Source organism: Pseudorasbora parva, chromosome 9 (assembly GCF_024679245.1).
Source record: "Pseudorasbora parva isolate DD20220531a chromosome 9, ASM2467924v1, whole genome shotgun sequence".
NCBI classification, from domain to species: Eukaryota; Metazoa; Chordata; class Actinopteri; order Cypriniformes; family Gobionidae; genus Pseudorasbora; species Pseudorasbora parva.
Genome location: NC_090180.1, coordinates 23,815,868 through 23,833,743, shown reverse-complemented (window position 1 = coordinate 23,833,743; position 17,876 = coordinate 23,815,868). Strand labels below are relative to the sequence as shown.

General features: G+C 38.2%; 2 protein-coding genes across 4 annotated transcripts in view; both read right to left on the bottom strand.

The window, feature by feature from the left end:
• gnb4a (guanine nucleotide binding protein (G protein), beta polypeptide 4a) overlaps nucleotides 1-511 on the bottom strand; it is a 32,912-nt gene extending 32,401 nt beyond the window's left edge. Inside the window, exon 1 of the mRNA XM_067454372.1 lies at nucleotides 376-511. The gene's annotated coding sequence lies outside the window, so the exon portion shown is untranslated. The remainder of the gene's footprint in view (nucleotides 1-375) is intronic.
• A 7,038-nt stretch (nucleotides 512-7,549) lies between these two features.
• pex5lb (peroxisomal biogenesis factor 5-like b) overlaps nucleotides 7,550-17,876 on the bottom strand; it is a 103,084-nt gene continuing 92,757 nt past the window's right edge. For all 3 annotated transcript variants that reach the window (XM_067454367.1, XM_067454368.1, XM_067454369.1), the window contains 3 exons: nucleotides 15,116-15,278; nucleotides 10,010-10,167; nucleotides 7,550-9,859 (listed from right to left, as the gene is read on the bottom strand). In XM_067454367.1, the coding sequence (XP_067310468.1) occupies nucleotides 9,670-9,859; nucleotides 10,010-10,167; nucleotides 15,116-15,278 (511 nt within the window). In that variant the 3' untranslated portion in view covers nucleotides 7,550-9,669. The remainder of the gene's footprint in view (nucleotides 9,860-10,009; nucleotides 10,168-15,115; nucleotides 15,279-17,876) is intronic.

The window sequence follows — 17,876 nt, the reverse complement described above, 5'->3', positions numbered from 1 at the left end:
TTTGCTACTTAGATAGAGACTATCAGTTTCAGAGAATGTGTTAAATAATAATAATAATAATAATAATAATAATAATAATAATAATAATAATAATAATAATAATAATAATAATAATAATAATTTTGTTAATGAGAGCTATTTGGAATTAAATTATAAAGTGAATTATCATGTGATATGTTGGGGCAATATACAAATAAGCATTAGGCAATAGTGGCAAGACTGAAACCATCTGTGGCAATCCATGGGTTAAGAAATGCAAACCACACACTCACAGCTTCATCATCTCACACTTGCTGATCTATAAACCCTGTCTAAAGCTGTCAAATTAAATATAATTATGTTACAAAACCGGTATTAAATGACATTTAGCCTTACCTAGAATGTTGAAGTCCACCAGTGAGAGGTTGGTCAGTGGAAGCGCACAGCCCCCTCTGTAGTGTGTGTATGTGGTTGTGTGCTGATGGGAGCACTGCCACCGGGATAGGCAGTGGGGACTTTAGTTAATGGCCAGAAGATCTACACTGAGAGCTGCTAGTGGTGACAAGGTGGGGCTGGATGGGGGAGGCTGAATAGTGAAAGTGGGGAGATGAGGTCTTAAAGAGACAGCAGTTGTCACTGTCTGGTTGATTTGGTCAGTGTCGCATTGGAATCATTGTTAAACAAAATAAACAGAAAGACTGTGCTGTGCATTTAATTATTTACCATTTGTTTACATTATCTGGGCACATGCACAAAAAGCTGGCATGATTCCTAAATGTAGGATATGTAATGAAGGGCTGTCAATAATTCATTAAAATGGAAAGCTTTTCTATGTAGTCCATTGTCAACATTTTCATTTCAAGTGCTTCATTGAATCGCTTACTGTTAATCATGTTCATGTTCACAGACAAATTTGTGTTGAATTTTCTGATCAAAACATGCCCTCTAGCTTGATTTCACACATCTTTGCTCCACTAAATGAACATATCTGCATTTATGTATCATATATGATTAAAGTTAAAGTTATGTATCATATTATATGATTAATTATGATTAAAGTTATTCAACTAATTATACAAATAAAATGTATGAATTTGGTTTTATTTAATTCTATAAACTATAATACTGATATGCCAACATTGTCACTGTATGATAAATTAAAATAAGCTGATAACATCACTGTTTTCTCCAGAACGACTGTACAGCCAAATCTAATTTTGTTGCAATGTTGTCCTGTTTGACACTGTGAAGCTGCTTTGACACAATCGTGATTGTAAAAGCGCTATATAAATAAAGTTGATTGATTGATTGATTGATCATATGATTTCAGTCTAAATGAACGTGTTTGAAACTGCTTACATAAGAAAAACAACAATTCTGACAGTCAAAAGTCACATTTAGGGAGTTTAGGGAGAGATGCCTTCCATACAGTGGGGCAAAAATGTATTTAGTCAGCCACTAATTGTGCAAGTTCTCCCACTTAAAAAGATGAAAGAGGCCTGTAATTTTCATTATAGGTACACTTCACTATGAGAGACATAATGAGAAAAAAAATCCAGAAATTCACATTGTCTGATTTTTAAAGAATTTCTTTGCAAATTATGGTGGAAAATAAGTATCCACCCAAAAGTAGGCTACTGACAGCAATAAAGTGATTCCAGTTGCAAAGGAAGTATTTTCCAAGTCGCTATAGATCTGAGGATGATATGACAAGTCAAAAAACTTGACCTTGCCAAGACAGCCACCTCACATCCTCACTGTTGCCTAAAATCATAAAGAAATCTATAAGCTAATTTAAGACATTCTCCTTTTCAACCACAGTTTTATTTTCAGAGCCTTGTTGGTGTAAGTTGTCTAATATTTCAAGTCATTGTGAAAGGAAGAAATCTTAGACAAGCCATATCAAATCTAATACTGTGTGTAAGGCCATCCAAGGTTATGTATTGAATTTTGTGTGTGTGTGTGTGTGTGTGTGTGTATGTGTGTGTGTATATATATATATATATATATATATATATATATATATATATATATATATATATATATACTAATCCTTTATACTAATAATATAATAATTATGAGAATTATGTTTTGTTTAGTTGTCTTTTTATTACTTGTTTCTTGTGCTTTGTTTGAGAATCACCCACCTTCAAAAAGAAAAATGATGCTGCTGTTGGGGGAGGATCACTGTCCTTTTGCTGAGATTGTGGATTACACCTTGTGGATATGTGGATCCTCCCTCAACGCAGGTGTCGTCGTGAATGATGCCACCATTACCCCCAACTCCCAGGCACATTTTCCAGTGCCAGCAGTCACCTCTCTGCCCACTCCAGAAAGGAGAAATCATCCCAGGCCGGAGTGCCTCAATTAAGTAGAGAGATCTCCCGCAACAGTTTCACAGAGTCCACCCCAAGATGCACCCATCCCGAGGCTGGAGCTGATCACAAGATCCAGCGAGAAGGAAAGTCTGGAGACAGTCCTCTGTTGAGCCAGTATAGAGGAGCGCTGGCTCATAAATTTCACGGCAGAGCTCGTCCCTCTCCAGCCCTGAAATGACCCAATCTCTCCCAATATCCTGCTTACAACATTGTCACCATCCTCTCTGCTGACTGCATCTAATTCCCAGACTTACCCCACTGGTGTCTTTTAGCTCCTCAGCTTTGCCCTCGCCGCTGATTAGCTCCAGCACTTTGGCTCCACCTCAGGTTTCTTCACCACCAGCACAGCTCTGTGAACTTGAAGCGGATCCCTATAGGCTACACTTCAGGCCTCCAAGCCTATTCTCCACCTCAACCTATCAGCCTTTTGGCTCCACCTTGGCTCTGCGCTCCCTTAACTCCACCGTTGTCCTCCATCAGTAAGGCACCACCAGGATCCCTTGCCCCCTTGCTACACCTTGGTCTCTCATCACACTGATTCCTGTAGCTGCGTCTCAGGCCTCCACCCCTCCAGCTTCACCAGGATCCTTCTTTCCTCTGGTTCTGCATTGGTAACTTGAGCTGACATCACTTCAGCCCTTAAAGCTGTCACATGCCTGTCCTGTCTTGTGTGCACATGTGGGTTTTGTTAGTGTGGCATGTGCTTCTGTCTTTGTTTGATCCCTCCCCCCTTGTTATCTCATTATTGGTTTCATTTGACCCACCTGTGTTCCCTGCCTCATTTCACCTCGTTCACTGCCTCATTTGTTCCCTTTTATAACCTCCTTGTGTTTTATCAGTCTTTGTCAGATCGTTGTATTGTCTACGTCTCCTGGTTTCCCGTGATATATGTTGGTTTGTTTAAGTTATTATTCTATTTTTTTTCCTCCTCGTGGGTTTTTGTTTTGTTTATGTTTTATTTGTTAATAAATTTTCCTCTTTTTGCACTTGAATCCTTGTGCCAGTTTTTTCCTTTGTTTCAACGTAACAATGGCCTGCAATGTAACCCAGTGACATCATCCTCACAGTTTTGCTTGGGTCTCCTCGTTGCCCTGCTGCACCACTGTCAGTTGATTCCTATAGGAAGATAATCAGGGCTCCGCCTTGGCTCAAACTCGCTGCTTTGGACTCAGAATCAAATTTTTGAAGCAGTCATGGGTGTCATCTCTGGATCTGTTGTGCAAGATCTCTCTGCTTTACAGAGACACACTGAGAGGATTTCTCCTTTCTGGAGAGGGCAGACTGCGAGTGATGAAAATTATGCCTGGGAGTAATGGTGAGGTAATGGTGGTGTTGTTCTCGACGACACAGTGAGGAAGGATCTGTATGTACAAAAGGTGTAATCCACAAACTCAGCAAAAGGACCGTGATCCTCCCTCAACAGCAGGAGGATATTGAGTTTGTTTCTTATGCTTCAGTTTAGCCTGGATTGTTTTCTAGTTTGTCTCCTTGGTTACTTACTTGGTCAGCTGTCGATCATTAGTTACCTTGTTACCTCTGTGTATAAGTACTTTCTGTTTAGTTCATTTCTTTGTCTGTGATTATCAGTATTTAATATGGTAAGCATGTGTTCTTATGAGATTCTCCTGCCTGCATAACTATTTTGTGAATTAAAGCATTATTGTCTGAATTTCTGTGTTCTCGTTTTGGATGGCATCACCACACACGACAGCTTATAATATAATGGGTTAAAGGCAGTGTTAGTAACGCAATTTATGTAATCAATAGGGGTGTTCCCGACTAAGGATCACATAGAATCAGAATTGTCTAATCTTTTATGGTTGACTGATAGTTGAATCATCTATGTATGTGTGAATGGGTTACACACTGACTGCACACAGCAACAACTTCAAATAAAGCGACTAAAACTGCCAGCCAACTGACAGACGAATGGCTTTTAGGTTTAAATAAAAGGAAATCCCTTACGAAACAAAAATATATTGCAATATATTTGAAAATATCATGCAATATATTCACATATATGGGATTTAATATTTATATTTTCCAATATATTGCAATATATTGAAAGCGGCAATCATTTGTATATTTTGCAATATATTGCATGAATATATAATATATTTTATAATACCATCAATATATTATTCCGTATATTAAAATATATTTCAAGAAAATATATTGGTAAATATATTTTCCTTTCGTAAGGGATGTGGTGGATAAACATTCGCAAAATGTTTTCTCATAACATTTTAACGCCGCAATCGAAATACAGAAAATCACACAAATATATAAAAGAATATTTTGATAAATAAACCTTAAAAAAATACCTACCTAGAGAGGAAAAAAACACTTTGAGTGCGTTTACATGCACGTTCTTAAGCCGATTATATCTAAAGGGGGTCGCACACCGGACTCAGCCTCGTGTCTCAGCCGGACGCACACATTATATATGTGCAAGCTCAATTTTGAATCGACTTCTGACAGAAGAGCTGCATGATAGGTGTATCTTGTAGCACAGGGTGAAATCAGTATATTGACGATTTGACGAGTTGCATTTGCGTGCTTCTAGTAAACACAGAAAGTGGCGAACGGCGGTCTTTCGAATCAGCTCTGACCACGACTCTGGGAGACTTGGAGTTAAGCTTTTCTCTGAGAAAAGGACAAAGAAAGGCACTGAAGTCATTCTTAAAAAGGGAAGATGAGTTTTGCCGACCGGATACGGCGAATGTTTAATCTATCAACGAGCTCTGTTTCACCTTCGTTGCTCTGGTTGGTGTAGCGCTATCCTATCGCGTGCAGAGGGAGTTTGAAAGACAACTGTTTATCCTGCCGCTCGGATTGAGCCCTGTCTATGGTGAGTTTCCAGACCAAACATCTTGATGTGGGTCTGGCTTGTCAGGCTAGTCGAAACCAGCTCCGCATATCGATGCATCGAATCTTTGACAATCAAATTACTTTTTTTTCTTCGTAAAAAATAAGTTTAGATTAGTTTCAGCCTAAATATGAACATTTTCTCATCTCACTTGCACAAAAACAGATTCAGTGTTCCTCAATGAATTAAAACTCAGAATATCACTCAAACTGCAATAATTCGCCTAAATATGTTAAATTACACTTTATATAATTTATGTATTATAATATACTTTATGTATTTAATCTCACTTTATTAAGCAATTTCTTTGCTGCTGACCTTTGATGATCAAATTTAAGCATGTTAATAAGCAAAAATTACTTTAGATAAACACATTTATGTTTAATGTCTTTTTAATGTTATTTTTATTATTGCTTAAAGGGTTACTTACCTGCATTGATCTTCGGAACACAGTTTAAGATATTTTATAGTCTGAAAGCTTTCTGTCCCTCCATTGAAAATGTATGTACGGTATACTGTCCATGTCAAGAAAGGTAATAAAAATATCATCAAAGTAGTGCATGTGACATCAGTGGGTTATTTAGATTTTTTTGAAGCATCGAAAATACATTTTGGTGCAAAAAAAAAAATTAAAAAACGTATTTTATTTCAAGCATTGTCTTCTCTTCCGGGTCTGTTGTCAATCCGCGTTTGTGACTCCACAGTGCTGCTGCTGACGTAAGACACTGCTGGCGTGTTATCTTGTGTGCCCGTGTATACTGGTTCAAATAAATATGGCTGAGAAAAAAATGCAGGTTTCGAAACCCTTAGACATGTTTGCGAAGATTGTTTTGTTTACAGTGTGCGTCTCCCTTAGTCTAGACTATAAACGAAGCTTGGGTGCACCTGATAACACGTCAGCAGCATCACTGGGGTCGTGAATGTTGCTTGAAAACAGACCCAGAAGAGAAGACAATGCTGAATAAAGTCATAGTTTTTGTTATTTTTGGACCAAAATGTATTTTCAATGCATCAAATATTTCTAACCAACCCACTGATGTCACATGGACTACTTTGATGATATTTTTATTACCTCTCTGGACAGTATACCGTACATACATTTTTAATGGAGGGACAGAAAGCTCTCAGACTAAATATAAAATATCTTTAACTGTGTTCCGAAGATGAACAGAGGTCTTACGGGTGTGGAACGACATGAGGGTGAGTCATTAATGACAGGATTTTCATTTTTGGGTGAACTAACCCTTTAAGTAAGAGCACTGAATTTTCTCCTCCTATTCTTCTGTGATACAAAATGGCAGCACTGCTAAAGGGTTTGTTTGAGCTGCGCCCTCTACTGTGCTGCCATGAATTTGCATTTCCTTCAGCCTGAGGCTTATTTGTTTCACGTTTGGTGCGTTTTACATTTGCCAAGTTTTTTGTAATAATAAACAAACAAACAAGCAAAACTAGCCCAGACGAGAAATAGTTAATTAAGTAACACAATTACTTTTTCAGGGAGTAACACAATATCCTAATGCATTACTTTTAAAAATAACTTTCCCCAACACTGGTTAAAGGTGCACTATGCAACTTTTCCTTCTGCTAGAGGGCGCCTATTCAAAACAAAGGCGTAGTTTGATGACGCCAAGTTTGAGCAAAGCATCTTGGGACATGTGGTCTTTACCTCACACACCAGTGGAAAAAGGCCACTGGAGCGATTGTTAATGAGATGAACAACATACCCCTTGCGTGCAGCAAAACTTTTATTATGACGGGATGGGACACAGTCGCCGGGCACCATTTCCGCTTTTCCGGTCACGAGTAGGAGGTAATGCAGCTCTGTTTATCATATTAGATACATTTGTGTGTGTTGAAAATGATGCTATGACGTTACTCTGTGCGTTCGCTCGGTGGCTGCACTTATTGCACACTGCTAAGAGTAAAGCACTTCTGGAAAGGTAATGCAGATATGACACAATTGACAGGCGATTCCCTCAGACGATATGCTCAGATGTCCTGGGTCCTTGGTTAAAATAGCAATTTTCTCACAATTTACAAATAGTTGGAAACATTTAGGATATTGTAAGTACTCAACTGAACAAAATATATAACACTGGCCTAGTAGTTTTTGGATATTTTGCTGCAAAAATACTACATAGTGCACATTTAAAGGTGACATTTGTACCACTGCATTACTTCAGATTGTAGGAAAGCAGTGTTCTGTGTGCGCCTGTGGGGGGTGCTCCGGTAACACCATTTCTAGATCATTAAAGGTCAGAAACCACCATGTGCACTTAGTTTTCAAATGTAAAAAAAAAGAGACATCATATTTCAATTCTTCTAAAATACAGCTTTAATAAATAGGTTATAAATGCATCTTGGCTATATTACCTGTTAATGTAGGTGAGACTGAAAGATGATACTTGATGGGTAGACATGCATACATTTTATGACTGTTCATTCCATGAAATAGTTATTTTACATGATTAAAATTAAATATATTTCCCTCTGCTATTCTACAATTGTTTCGCCAGTAATTATATTTATAGTTAAATGACAGCTCTGATCATATCAAAACTAGTGTGATTTACTACAAGACAGGTGTCATTAATGCCCGCATACTGTGCTCATACATGACATATGATTTTAAATATTATCATATATAGTATGCTCTGTGTTGGAATTTTGCTAATGTCAAAAATGTACATTAATAGTAGTTACATTCACTTTAAAGTTAAAATATGGGACAATGAAGAGAGGAAAATCTTTTTTTTTTTTGTATCACATGCAATCATCAGATTTTCCAAATCTTCTGTAATATTTAAATTGTAGATGCATCTAATGAAGCAGTTTAATCTGTCTTTGCCCAAACAACATTATTAAGGTTATTAATGTTATTTGTCTCTTTAAACAATGTGTCTCATTCAGTGCCCTTCAATCATCTCAACCCACTCCTGTTACTCTGTCTATAACTAATAATGCATAGTGTCAAAATTATAAAGACAAATCTGAATAAGGACACCCACTAAGATTTTTGGTAAATTTAGCACAATAAATAAATAAATTAAAATAGCAATGCTGGTTTGCATAGTTATTTCTTTAAAGAAAATATCCAGCCTAATACTATACAAAGGAGCTGAAATCATAATGTTCTAGCAAATGGCTTCTTAACTATAAATTGTTATATGTATATGCACGATAAAGGGATTTTTCAGTCTCATGAAATGCACAACAAATGTACCCCGCCGAATGACTCAACTGTATGACCAAGATGTTGTTGTACATAGATTTTGTGACTTTAATTTCTCCCTTTAAACGTTTGGGCTAACAGTCTTAAATGATCTCGCTCACTTTCAACATGATACTGCTTTTGCGGTGACCTTTCATGCAGAGTCTTTGAAGTTGCTCCCCACCGAGCCCTGATCCACAATGCCCTAGAGCACACAGCATTAAAAGGGGCTCACTGGAAGACAGATGGCCTGGGGAACACGCCCTGCCACACCTGGGAATATATCACCCAGAGAGGGTGTTGTGTCCTAAAGTCAAATTCAGTTAGGCTGCAAATGAAATAGCATACTTCTATAGTTATATAGTAGGTGAAAAACAAGAATGTGCAAAAAAGAATACTCATAAAAGAGCAGGCAAAAATTACTCTAACACATCCTGCAAGATTCTGAAGTGTTCATTCAATGGACACCTAACTATCCCATGAGGCCACAACAGAGGATTTATGAAAGACAATTAAGTGCTGCAACTTGACCTAGCAGGTCACATGAAAATGATAACATTCCAGAAGTACTTATTAAGTAATTACTTATTAATTTAACGTATTATTCAATATATTATTTATGCAATTTCAGATGCAGCCCTAGTGTCATTCCTCACAATGCAAGTTGCCATCCCTGGATTTGGTAGAGGATGAAGTGATTGGCTATAAGGCTATACTCTTTTCAGCGGAACAACAGCACCACCTTGAGGTAAGGGATTTGAATGAACATTGTAAAATGAACGGATAAAAAACACAGGTTGAACCTTGAGATCTGAATTGGCCATGATAGATAGCTAGGCTCTTTAGATTAATATCCAAATTTAATCAATCAACTAAATAAAATTCCTCCTATATTCCCCAATGAGGTTTGGCTCATTTTTCTCAAGTATACAAAGTTTTCAGATAAGCTTAAAAATATTATAGTGAAATATAACTAACATCAAGAAAAAGTGCTTTTGCTCTTACTTTCTGTCATGTATTCCTCTAGTTTCAAAAAAACTTCACTTACCTGTTCTATTTGTGCTCTATAGAATATAAATGCCCTCTTCAATGGCCTCAATGAAGCAAAGGCTGCCCATAAATACAACAAAAATAGCTGTGCACACTCTGCATATTAAATTGACATCCCGTATTCACTCGAACCAAACGTTGTGCCTACTGTTAGTGAATAATAGATTTCACAGGTCCGAGTTTTATATGTCCATGTTGAAGGCCCTCATTAGGAGGTCCAGATCTCCCACGCTTGCTGCCTGGAAAAGTTCTGGCTGGTCCATGAGTGAGAGGGCGATCCGCAGAGCTGCCCAGATATTGCTGGACATCACCTGATGGCTCCTGCTCTTCCTCTGCTGGTGCAGAGCTGTCAGGAAGTTGCTCACTGCCTCCCTGCAAGAAAAAAGAGAGAAGTAAAACGTTGAAATTCAATGTTTCAGACTTTATTTTGTCCAGCCATCTGCTTGTTTAGTCTTGCTTTAGTATCCATACTAAGGAGACATACTGTCCCATCAACCCTTGCTCATTGGTTCAGTTCATTACCGATGTGCCCCCAGGTTAATGCAGCTGATGCCGAGGTTGTATCTTGAGCGAATGAAGCCTGGCTGGAGCTCCAGAGCTCTGGTGTAGGCCTCCACGGCCTCCTCACTGCGATCCCCATTTGCCAGCGTGGCCCCGAGCCTATTCCACAGTAGATAATCCTATGAAAACAGGAATTAGCAGAGTGAAGGGCGAGCCAAGACATGGGTTTTCCAGCTAGTAACAAATATAAAGATTTTTATTTATTTTTATTTTGCATTATAAAGAATGTTGTTGTTATATTATATATCATTATACTCTATTATTAGTAAGAAACAATTAAGAGAGTAAAACAACTCTGTATTAATTTTATATAACATATGTAGCTCATCTATTAATCCTTTATATTGTTTTACTTTTTTATATTGTTTAACACTTTACAATAAGGTTCATTAATTAACATGAGCTAATCATGAACTGCCCTTATAAAGTGTGTATTAATCTTTGTTAATGTTAATTTCAACATTTACTAATACTTTATTAAAATCTTGTTAACATTAGTTAATGCACTGTGAACTAACATAAACAAACCATGAACAGCTCTATTTTTTATTAACTAACGTTAACAGATACAAATATTAGATAATGCATCTTGCATTAACAAATACAGTAACAAATGTATTGCTCATGGTTAGTTATTAGTTTATACGTGAACTAATGTTAACTAATTAAACCTTGAAATTGTAAAGTATCACTGTTTTTTTCATGCATTTAGCTTGCTCACTAGGACTTTTTTCCAGGTACAATGACATGAAAACAGCACATTGTCTCATTAATCATAAAGTATGTTAAATAGTGTATTTTATACCATGGTCTGTCTGAATTCTGATTGTCTGGAAGGTCTGCATTAAGATGCACCACCGTGTTAATGAACAAGTATTTCCAAGTCATTTTAATCATCAATCTATAAAAATGTGCTGCTTTTCCTTAAGCACACACATACATCACTCACATGCAGAGATTGAATATCATGCTGCGCACACAGAAACATTCAGGAGCACAGAAACTTCTTATCAATGTTGATTTTAATTAATAAATTAGCTGGCTACTGAATCACTAAGCAATAAGCAATATATAAGCAATAAGGAATGAGAGGCTGTGCTATATTGTGAATAAGTCACAGCTGAAGGGTGTTGTTAAGCATGATGTGAAGTTGAGGGCCTGTAACCCTTTCAGCCGTGACTTATTCAGAGAAGGGTCCAGCTGCGGCTTGGGCGTTCCCGTCATGAAACAAGAACGCCTATTGGGCGTTCCTGGTAGCGTCTCTTTGACCAATCGCGATGAATCTCAATCACAATAATGATTTACCTAACCCTGATCCCTAAACCTACCCATCACAAGAAACATTCAGCGTTTTTACATTTTCAAAAAAACATAATTTAGTAAGTTTCCATTTAATTTAATTCCAGTTAATCCATTTACATTGTGGACACATACACACACACACATAATGGTTCATTTCGGCGTATAAATACACGCGGAATCACACACACACACATAATGGTTCGTTTGAGCGTAGACATACACGCGGTTAGCTGAAAATACGTACAGATAACACGCCACTTGGCTTTAGAAAGTGATGTGTATGTTTACGCAAAGTCATGATGTCATGTTGCAAGATGCTGGATCTTATTTTGAAGCTTCTGTTTGAGAAAAGCTAGCTAGCGGCGAATGTTGAACATGTTAATCGGGATGTTGACATCTAGCAGTTCAGCAGAAGAGGCGAAGAAGAAGAAGGGGGCGTTTCACTCTGCAAAAACAGAAACCCCTACCAGCACGATAATGCCCATTTGTGGTCGCAGTTGGATGATATTGCTTAGTCATGACACAGCACTGGCCTCGAGAACCTTATTGCTTTTGTAAAACGGTTACAAATATTAAATTACACTGGAAAAAATAGTCCCTGACCATGAACAGCAACAGAAGTTACATTATTACACCATTAGATGGCAGCAAAGAATGTATTTATGAGTGAGACAGTCTGAAGCGAAGACTTTTATATTGAAAGGACTGAAACTTGTTGTGAACACGGATCTAGACATCATATAGGTAGACGCACTATTGGCTGCAGGGTGCTGAGATTTGCGGTGGCCATTTTGAATCAGTCCATGCATAGCAGCAGTTAAGATGCCAGAGCACTGTGCAGCATTTTCCTGTTCTAATCGGCGAACCATCGCAGGTAGGGCTCGCGGGATTACTTTTCACAAATAAGATTTAACATTGCTATCGTACTATTGGTTGTATTTTGTCCTTAAATCCAGATAATTGAGAAGGAGCAAGGATCTTTGATAGTACTATACTGAAATCGTAGCTAGCTAATGTTAGCTAAGCTATGTATCTCCCTCAACTCAAGTGTTTTCCATATAACAAAAGTTACTATTCAGATCAGAAAGATGTTAGAAAGCACTTGTTAGATGCACCAAACTTACTTTTAGCGTTTGGTAACGTTAAGTTCCTATTAGTACCAACACAATCCAATCTGAAGTTAATACATGCATTGCTGACCGGGCATAATAACTGTCGTTGTGTTGCAGATGAAGGCGAACAGAACAATCCCAATCACAAAGGCTGATGCCGGAACTTTATCAGAATATTATATATTTAGTGTGTGTGTTTGTGAGTGTGTGTGTGTGTGTGTGTGTGTGTGTGTGTGTGTGAGTGAGAGAGAGAGAGAGAGAGAGAGAGAGAGAGAGAGAGAGAGAGAGAGAGAGAGAGAGAGAGAGAGAGAGAGAGAGAGAGAGAGAGAGAGAGAGAGAGAGAGAGAATGTCACAAATCATTATAAATTGTTTCAATTTATTAAAAGATCATATTTTACTTCAACTATCTGTTTCTGCTTCATCATATTTATAGTGTGTGGTTTTATAAATCACTGTATATGGACGTCTGGTCACTTTATATCAGAATATTATGTAACTGTTAAGACCACTATAGCCCTATTCAGACGGTAATTGTTTCTCATGTGGACATCTGTAAAAAATACATTTGCATGCCACCTCAGTGATAAAACTAGTCTATTCGGAAGCCGATTTATTCCCGGTGGAGGAGCGAGTGATCCTCCGCACCTGGGAAACACGTGGTAAGGCAAATTATTTTCTGCTGGAAAAATGTCATATGCTTGGAATAAAAAGAATTTTAAAAATCATATTTAATAATAGGACATTATTAATTATTTAAATGTCTTGTTTAAAAAAAAAGTAATTTTAAAAATGAGCGGAAATAACGGCTCATTTTTAAAATGACTTTAGTACACTTTAGTGATTAAAGTGTAGGCTTTGAATCTTTAAAATGCATCCGAAAAATACCTTACGACCCCAAGAGAAACAATTACCATCCGAATATGGGTTAAGAACATTAAAATACGCTGAACCATGTGTCCTTTATCATAGCTACATTAATGACCTTTGCAGCAAAAAACCTGTGTTAAAATTGGTTAGGTATTCAGTGAGAGATGATTAATTAAACTGACAGCTCACTGCACCTGGCAAACAAGTTACACTGAGTGGAGCTGGCGACCGGTGCAAGATGGCAGCTCCACGGCTCGACCGTGCCAATAGGCAGTAGCGTTCGATAGGGCGTCTATCTATATGATGTCTATGAACACGGAGCAAGATGCTAGCCTGGCTCCAACTTCCTTACACACTACCGCTCAATTTTCATTTTCCTTCAATACGTCACTCGGGCTTGCACTATTTCCATTGGTTTTATCTGGCCAAATTGTGACCGATCCAATCAGCAAACACAGGGAGTGGATGAGAATGATGCCGTTGATGTTGTGCGCTAGTTTGCGCATGACATACGTCAAGACCAAAAGTTATTAGCTGGTTATGGCAGATCTAGAGCATCTGGCTCTGGGCAGTAGTATCCAATAGTTTTAAACTTCAACAGAATGCCATCTTCAAGTAAGTTAACGCATGTCAATGGAGAGCGGCCAGACACTTTGTACAAATAAAATGTATAAGAGTCTGGTAGGAACAGGCTAGCAAGACAAAATTGAAAAATGCTTTAACTAGCGCTGTCAGTGTAAAGCATGGCGGACATTCAAACAGATTTTGATTACGAACATAGGACTAACCTGAAAGAAAATGTTATATCTAAATGCAGGTTATACACTCGCTCAATCTCTCTCACAATACTCTAATACTCTACATAATACAGTAAGCTTTAATTAACAACAGTAATGAGAACAAACATTTGTTTACTTTGCTAAGAGTGATTGTTAAGGGGTTAGTGTAAATATACACAGAACCATTGTGTGAAGCGGTCATATTCGTGTTTTATTGTGCATCAGAATCAAAGACTGAAACGAACAGTTTCATAATTCTCAGCAAGGAGGTTGTAAAGTCACTGTTTCTGAAGTAATTCAACTCTCTCCCTCTCTCTCCCTCTCTCTCCCTCTCTCTCTCTCTCTCTCGACTAATTCATTAAAATGTTATAATTCAATCTTATTCACTACTTTATCATGTGTCTGATTTAAAGTAGAGAGTTTGTTAAACCTTAACAAGTCATAACTGACTAAAAGAATCATAATTTTAACTCTTTCATTCATATTTAGAACATAAATGACAGCTCTAACTTGCTGGCAAATGGCCATGGTATAAGTGGGATAATACAAGCTTCTAATACATTAAACTATTTGAATGCACTCTGCTTAATGTCACGTTCTTTGCCCCTTCACTGAAAAAGTTTAATGCACAGTCAGCTAGTCATGGATTATCCCTTACTCAAATCACATATGACATAATATTAGCAAAACTAAAAGTAGTAATAAAAGTAGTCTTTTATCTTTCCGTTATCTGTTGGTTATCAAGGTAACAGCTTAGCCTACTAGCTTGACTAAATGACTAACAGAAAATCAGTATTAATTTGGGAATCATGATTAAACTGTAAATTATTGATCAGGCATTGAAGAAGAAATCTTGCACCACAATGGCATCATCATAATATATCAAAATCATAATACATAATTTTCAACATTGTATGCAGGAACTACTAAATTAATATGCATTACAGATTACTGTATTAATTTTTTAACAAGTTTAAAAACGGCCACTATAGGACTTTTAGATTACCTCAGGCCGGACAGACAGTGCGGCGTTGAAAGCGTCCACAGCTTTGTCAAACTCTGAGCTGAGGTTGAAGAGCACACCCAGGCCTGTCTGGAGGTCAGGGTCCACCCCTTCAGCGTTCTGCACTGCTTCCTGATACAGTTCCAACACCTCCACCAGCTGAGAGCTACACACAACACACACCGTGAACTAGAGCAGGGCAATATGACGACATATATTGTGGCAAAGATATGAATTGCCATTTGATAGTGTAGGGAACAGCGCATTCCAAGGCTGAGTTTTATGGCTGGCCCCTCTCTTACTGTAACAATGGGGGAAAAATTGCTATATTACGATTGGATCTTGGTGGACTAGCACAAACAAATGTCCAACACCCTTAGATAAGGACACTAGGACAACTGCATTAGTAAGTATTTGAACGTTCAGAGTCTTCGTCCAGTGAGACAATACAGATGAGGTCAGGGCTGTAGACAGGGTTTTATAATAATCAAGGTCTCAAATGTGAGTTAGTTAGGGGGTTCGGGAGCATGGTCCCCTGAGGAATTTTTTTCAGATTTTCTCTAGAAAGACTTCTCTCATCTACATATGTGCATTTTAAGATGTTAGAAGGCACAACAATTGGATAACAATAGCTTTAAAACAATGTCAGTGGGCCTTTGTGGGCAGTGGGCATTTGTCTCTCCTCATCACTCCTTTTCTCTTCATTTTTACCTTGTCCTATTTCTTCCCCTCCTAAATCTGAATTTGACTGATATAGTCTTTTAATTTTCATCTGTGTCAGTGAAGAAAGTAAACTAAGGGTCAACTGATATATATGTTATTTGAATCATTTTCTTATACACATTAATTTACTAAAGGCTACTGTTAAAGCTAACTAACTAAGTTTATTAAATTTGTTCAAATCTAGTGAAGTTAATAAACGTAATTTCGGGAGGAGTACACCCATCTAATCTTTCAATTAATACCAAGGTATAAAACCAGCAGCTTACCTCTTCCCCTTTTTAGTTCCTGAAGCATCCCTCCTTCTTCCCTGCTCCTCCTTTTGTACAATTTCGTACACCACACTGGTGGTGGTTGAGGAGAGATCCCTGACACGAGTGTAAAGCGCTTGGGTGTACAGTAGTACATATGAAAGCGCTATATAAATCACTCATTCATTCATTATTTTATTCATTCAATTTGCCTATTATAGGGGGGGCAATCGGAGCTCGGGTAGAATATCCTCTCCGAGCCCCTCTAAAGCAGACAGCAAGCCAAATCTGTTTACCACTTTCACTAAGATTATATGGGCACACAAACTCGTGAATTATTATTTTATGCCTAATAGGATTAAAACTACTTCTTTAATGTCTAATATCTCTCACATTGGCAGTACTAATTATTACATTCCAAGAATCATGTCAAATGAAGAAATTAGACAAATTTTATTAGTTTGCCAAATTCCTTTTGTCAATCGTCATTTCTCAATCATTTCTATCTGTTATGGAACAGAGACTCAAAACCAGAAGTGGAGTAATATAAAAATCTTTTATTAACAGCAGAAGGAATTATATACGAGAAGGTGAGTATTTCAGACAGAATTAATGGTAGATGAATGGAGAATCAATCTCAAATAGGCCAGTGCTGATGGGGAGATGAGGTGCAGGTGCGGGTGATTAGAACTCGGGAGACATTAAACGCTGTGATTGGGAGATGGTGGAACCTGGCTGCTCTCTAACAGTAACCCTCCTCCCCCCTCCACAGTCCGCTCCTAATGGGTCCTGCACACTGTGCGATTTTTCAAAATCCTTTGCGAATGTCCCTTGTCAGACTGTACGAACATGATCACCGATATAAGCCATGTCACACTGTAAGATCTCAGTTGGCATTAATGTCAGACTGCACTGCAGAAAAATCGTCCGGAGTTTTATATCATCAATGAATGACACGTTTGGTGACAGTGAGCTGCATTACACGCGGGACTGAAATGACGGCTACAAAGAAATATCTAGCTCTCGTTTTGGTCATAGTTTGTCTTGAAAAGCGGAGATATTTCACTCTCGTCGTAGGAGAAGTCACACTGCAGGATTGTGTGCCCAATCTTCTGACACTGCCAGAATTTCGTCTGAGATAAAATTTGATCGCAGCGCTCATTAATCGGCTGCCGGTGAACATGTCAAACTAACGACCAAAGACGTCAGATTTTAGCCTAGGATCAGAGGAATCTTTTAGGATTTGCTAAATTTGTCTCAGACGGCCAAATCGTGGCCAAAATCGCACAGTGTGCACCCGGCTTAAGGTAGTCTTCCCAGGTGCTGGACGATTTGGGTGTATCATGAAATTCATTGAATGTGGTAAGAAGGGTTGGATCTAGGATGTCCTCTCTGGCAGTCCGTGAGCGTTCTTCTGGCCCATAGCCCTCCCAGTCCACAATATATTCTAGGTGAATACCAAGGCATTAGGAGTGCAAAATCTCAGTGAAGACCTTTCCATCCTCCAGAATTGATTTTGGGAGAGACCGTGTGGAACGACTTTCTCAGATGTGTGTCTCGGATCTCAGAGCGTCCGCCTCGGTTCTTTGTCTGTGCACTGCTCTCTAAAGATGATGATTTGTGTTGTCCCAGACCCTCTCACTCTTTCTGAACCAATAGTCGACAGATGGGACATCGGAGGGTGAGTCTAGTGGCAGGCTAATGGAGAGAGTTCTGGGCGTACACAGCCCAGCCTAGAAATTGGTTCCAAGAGTTCTGGTGGCCGTGGCAGAAGGTTTCTAGGAAGTGCCTAA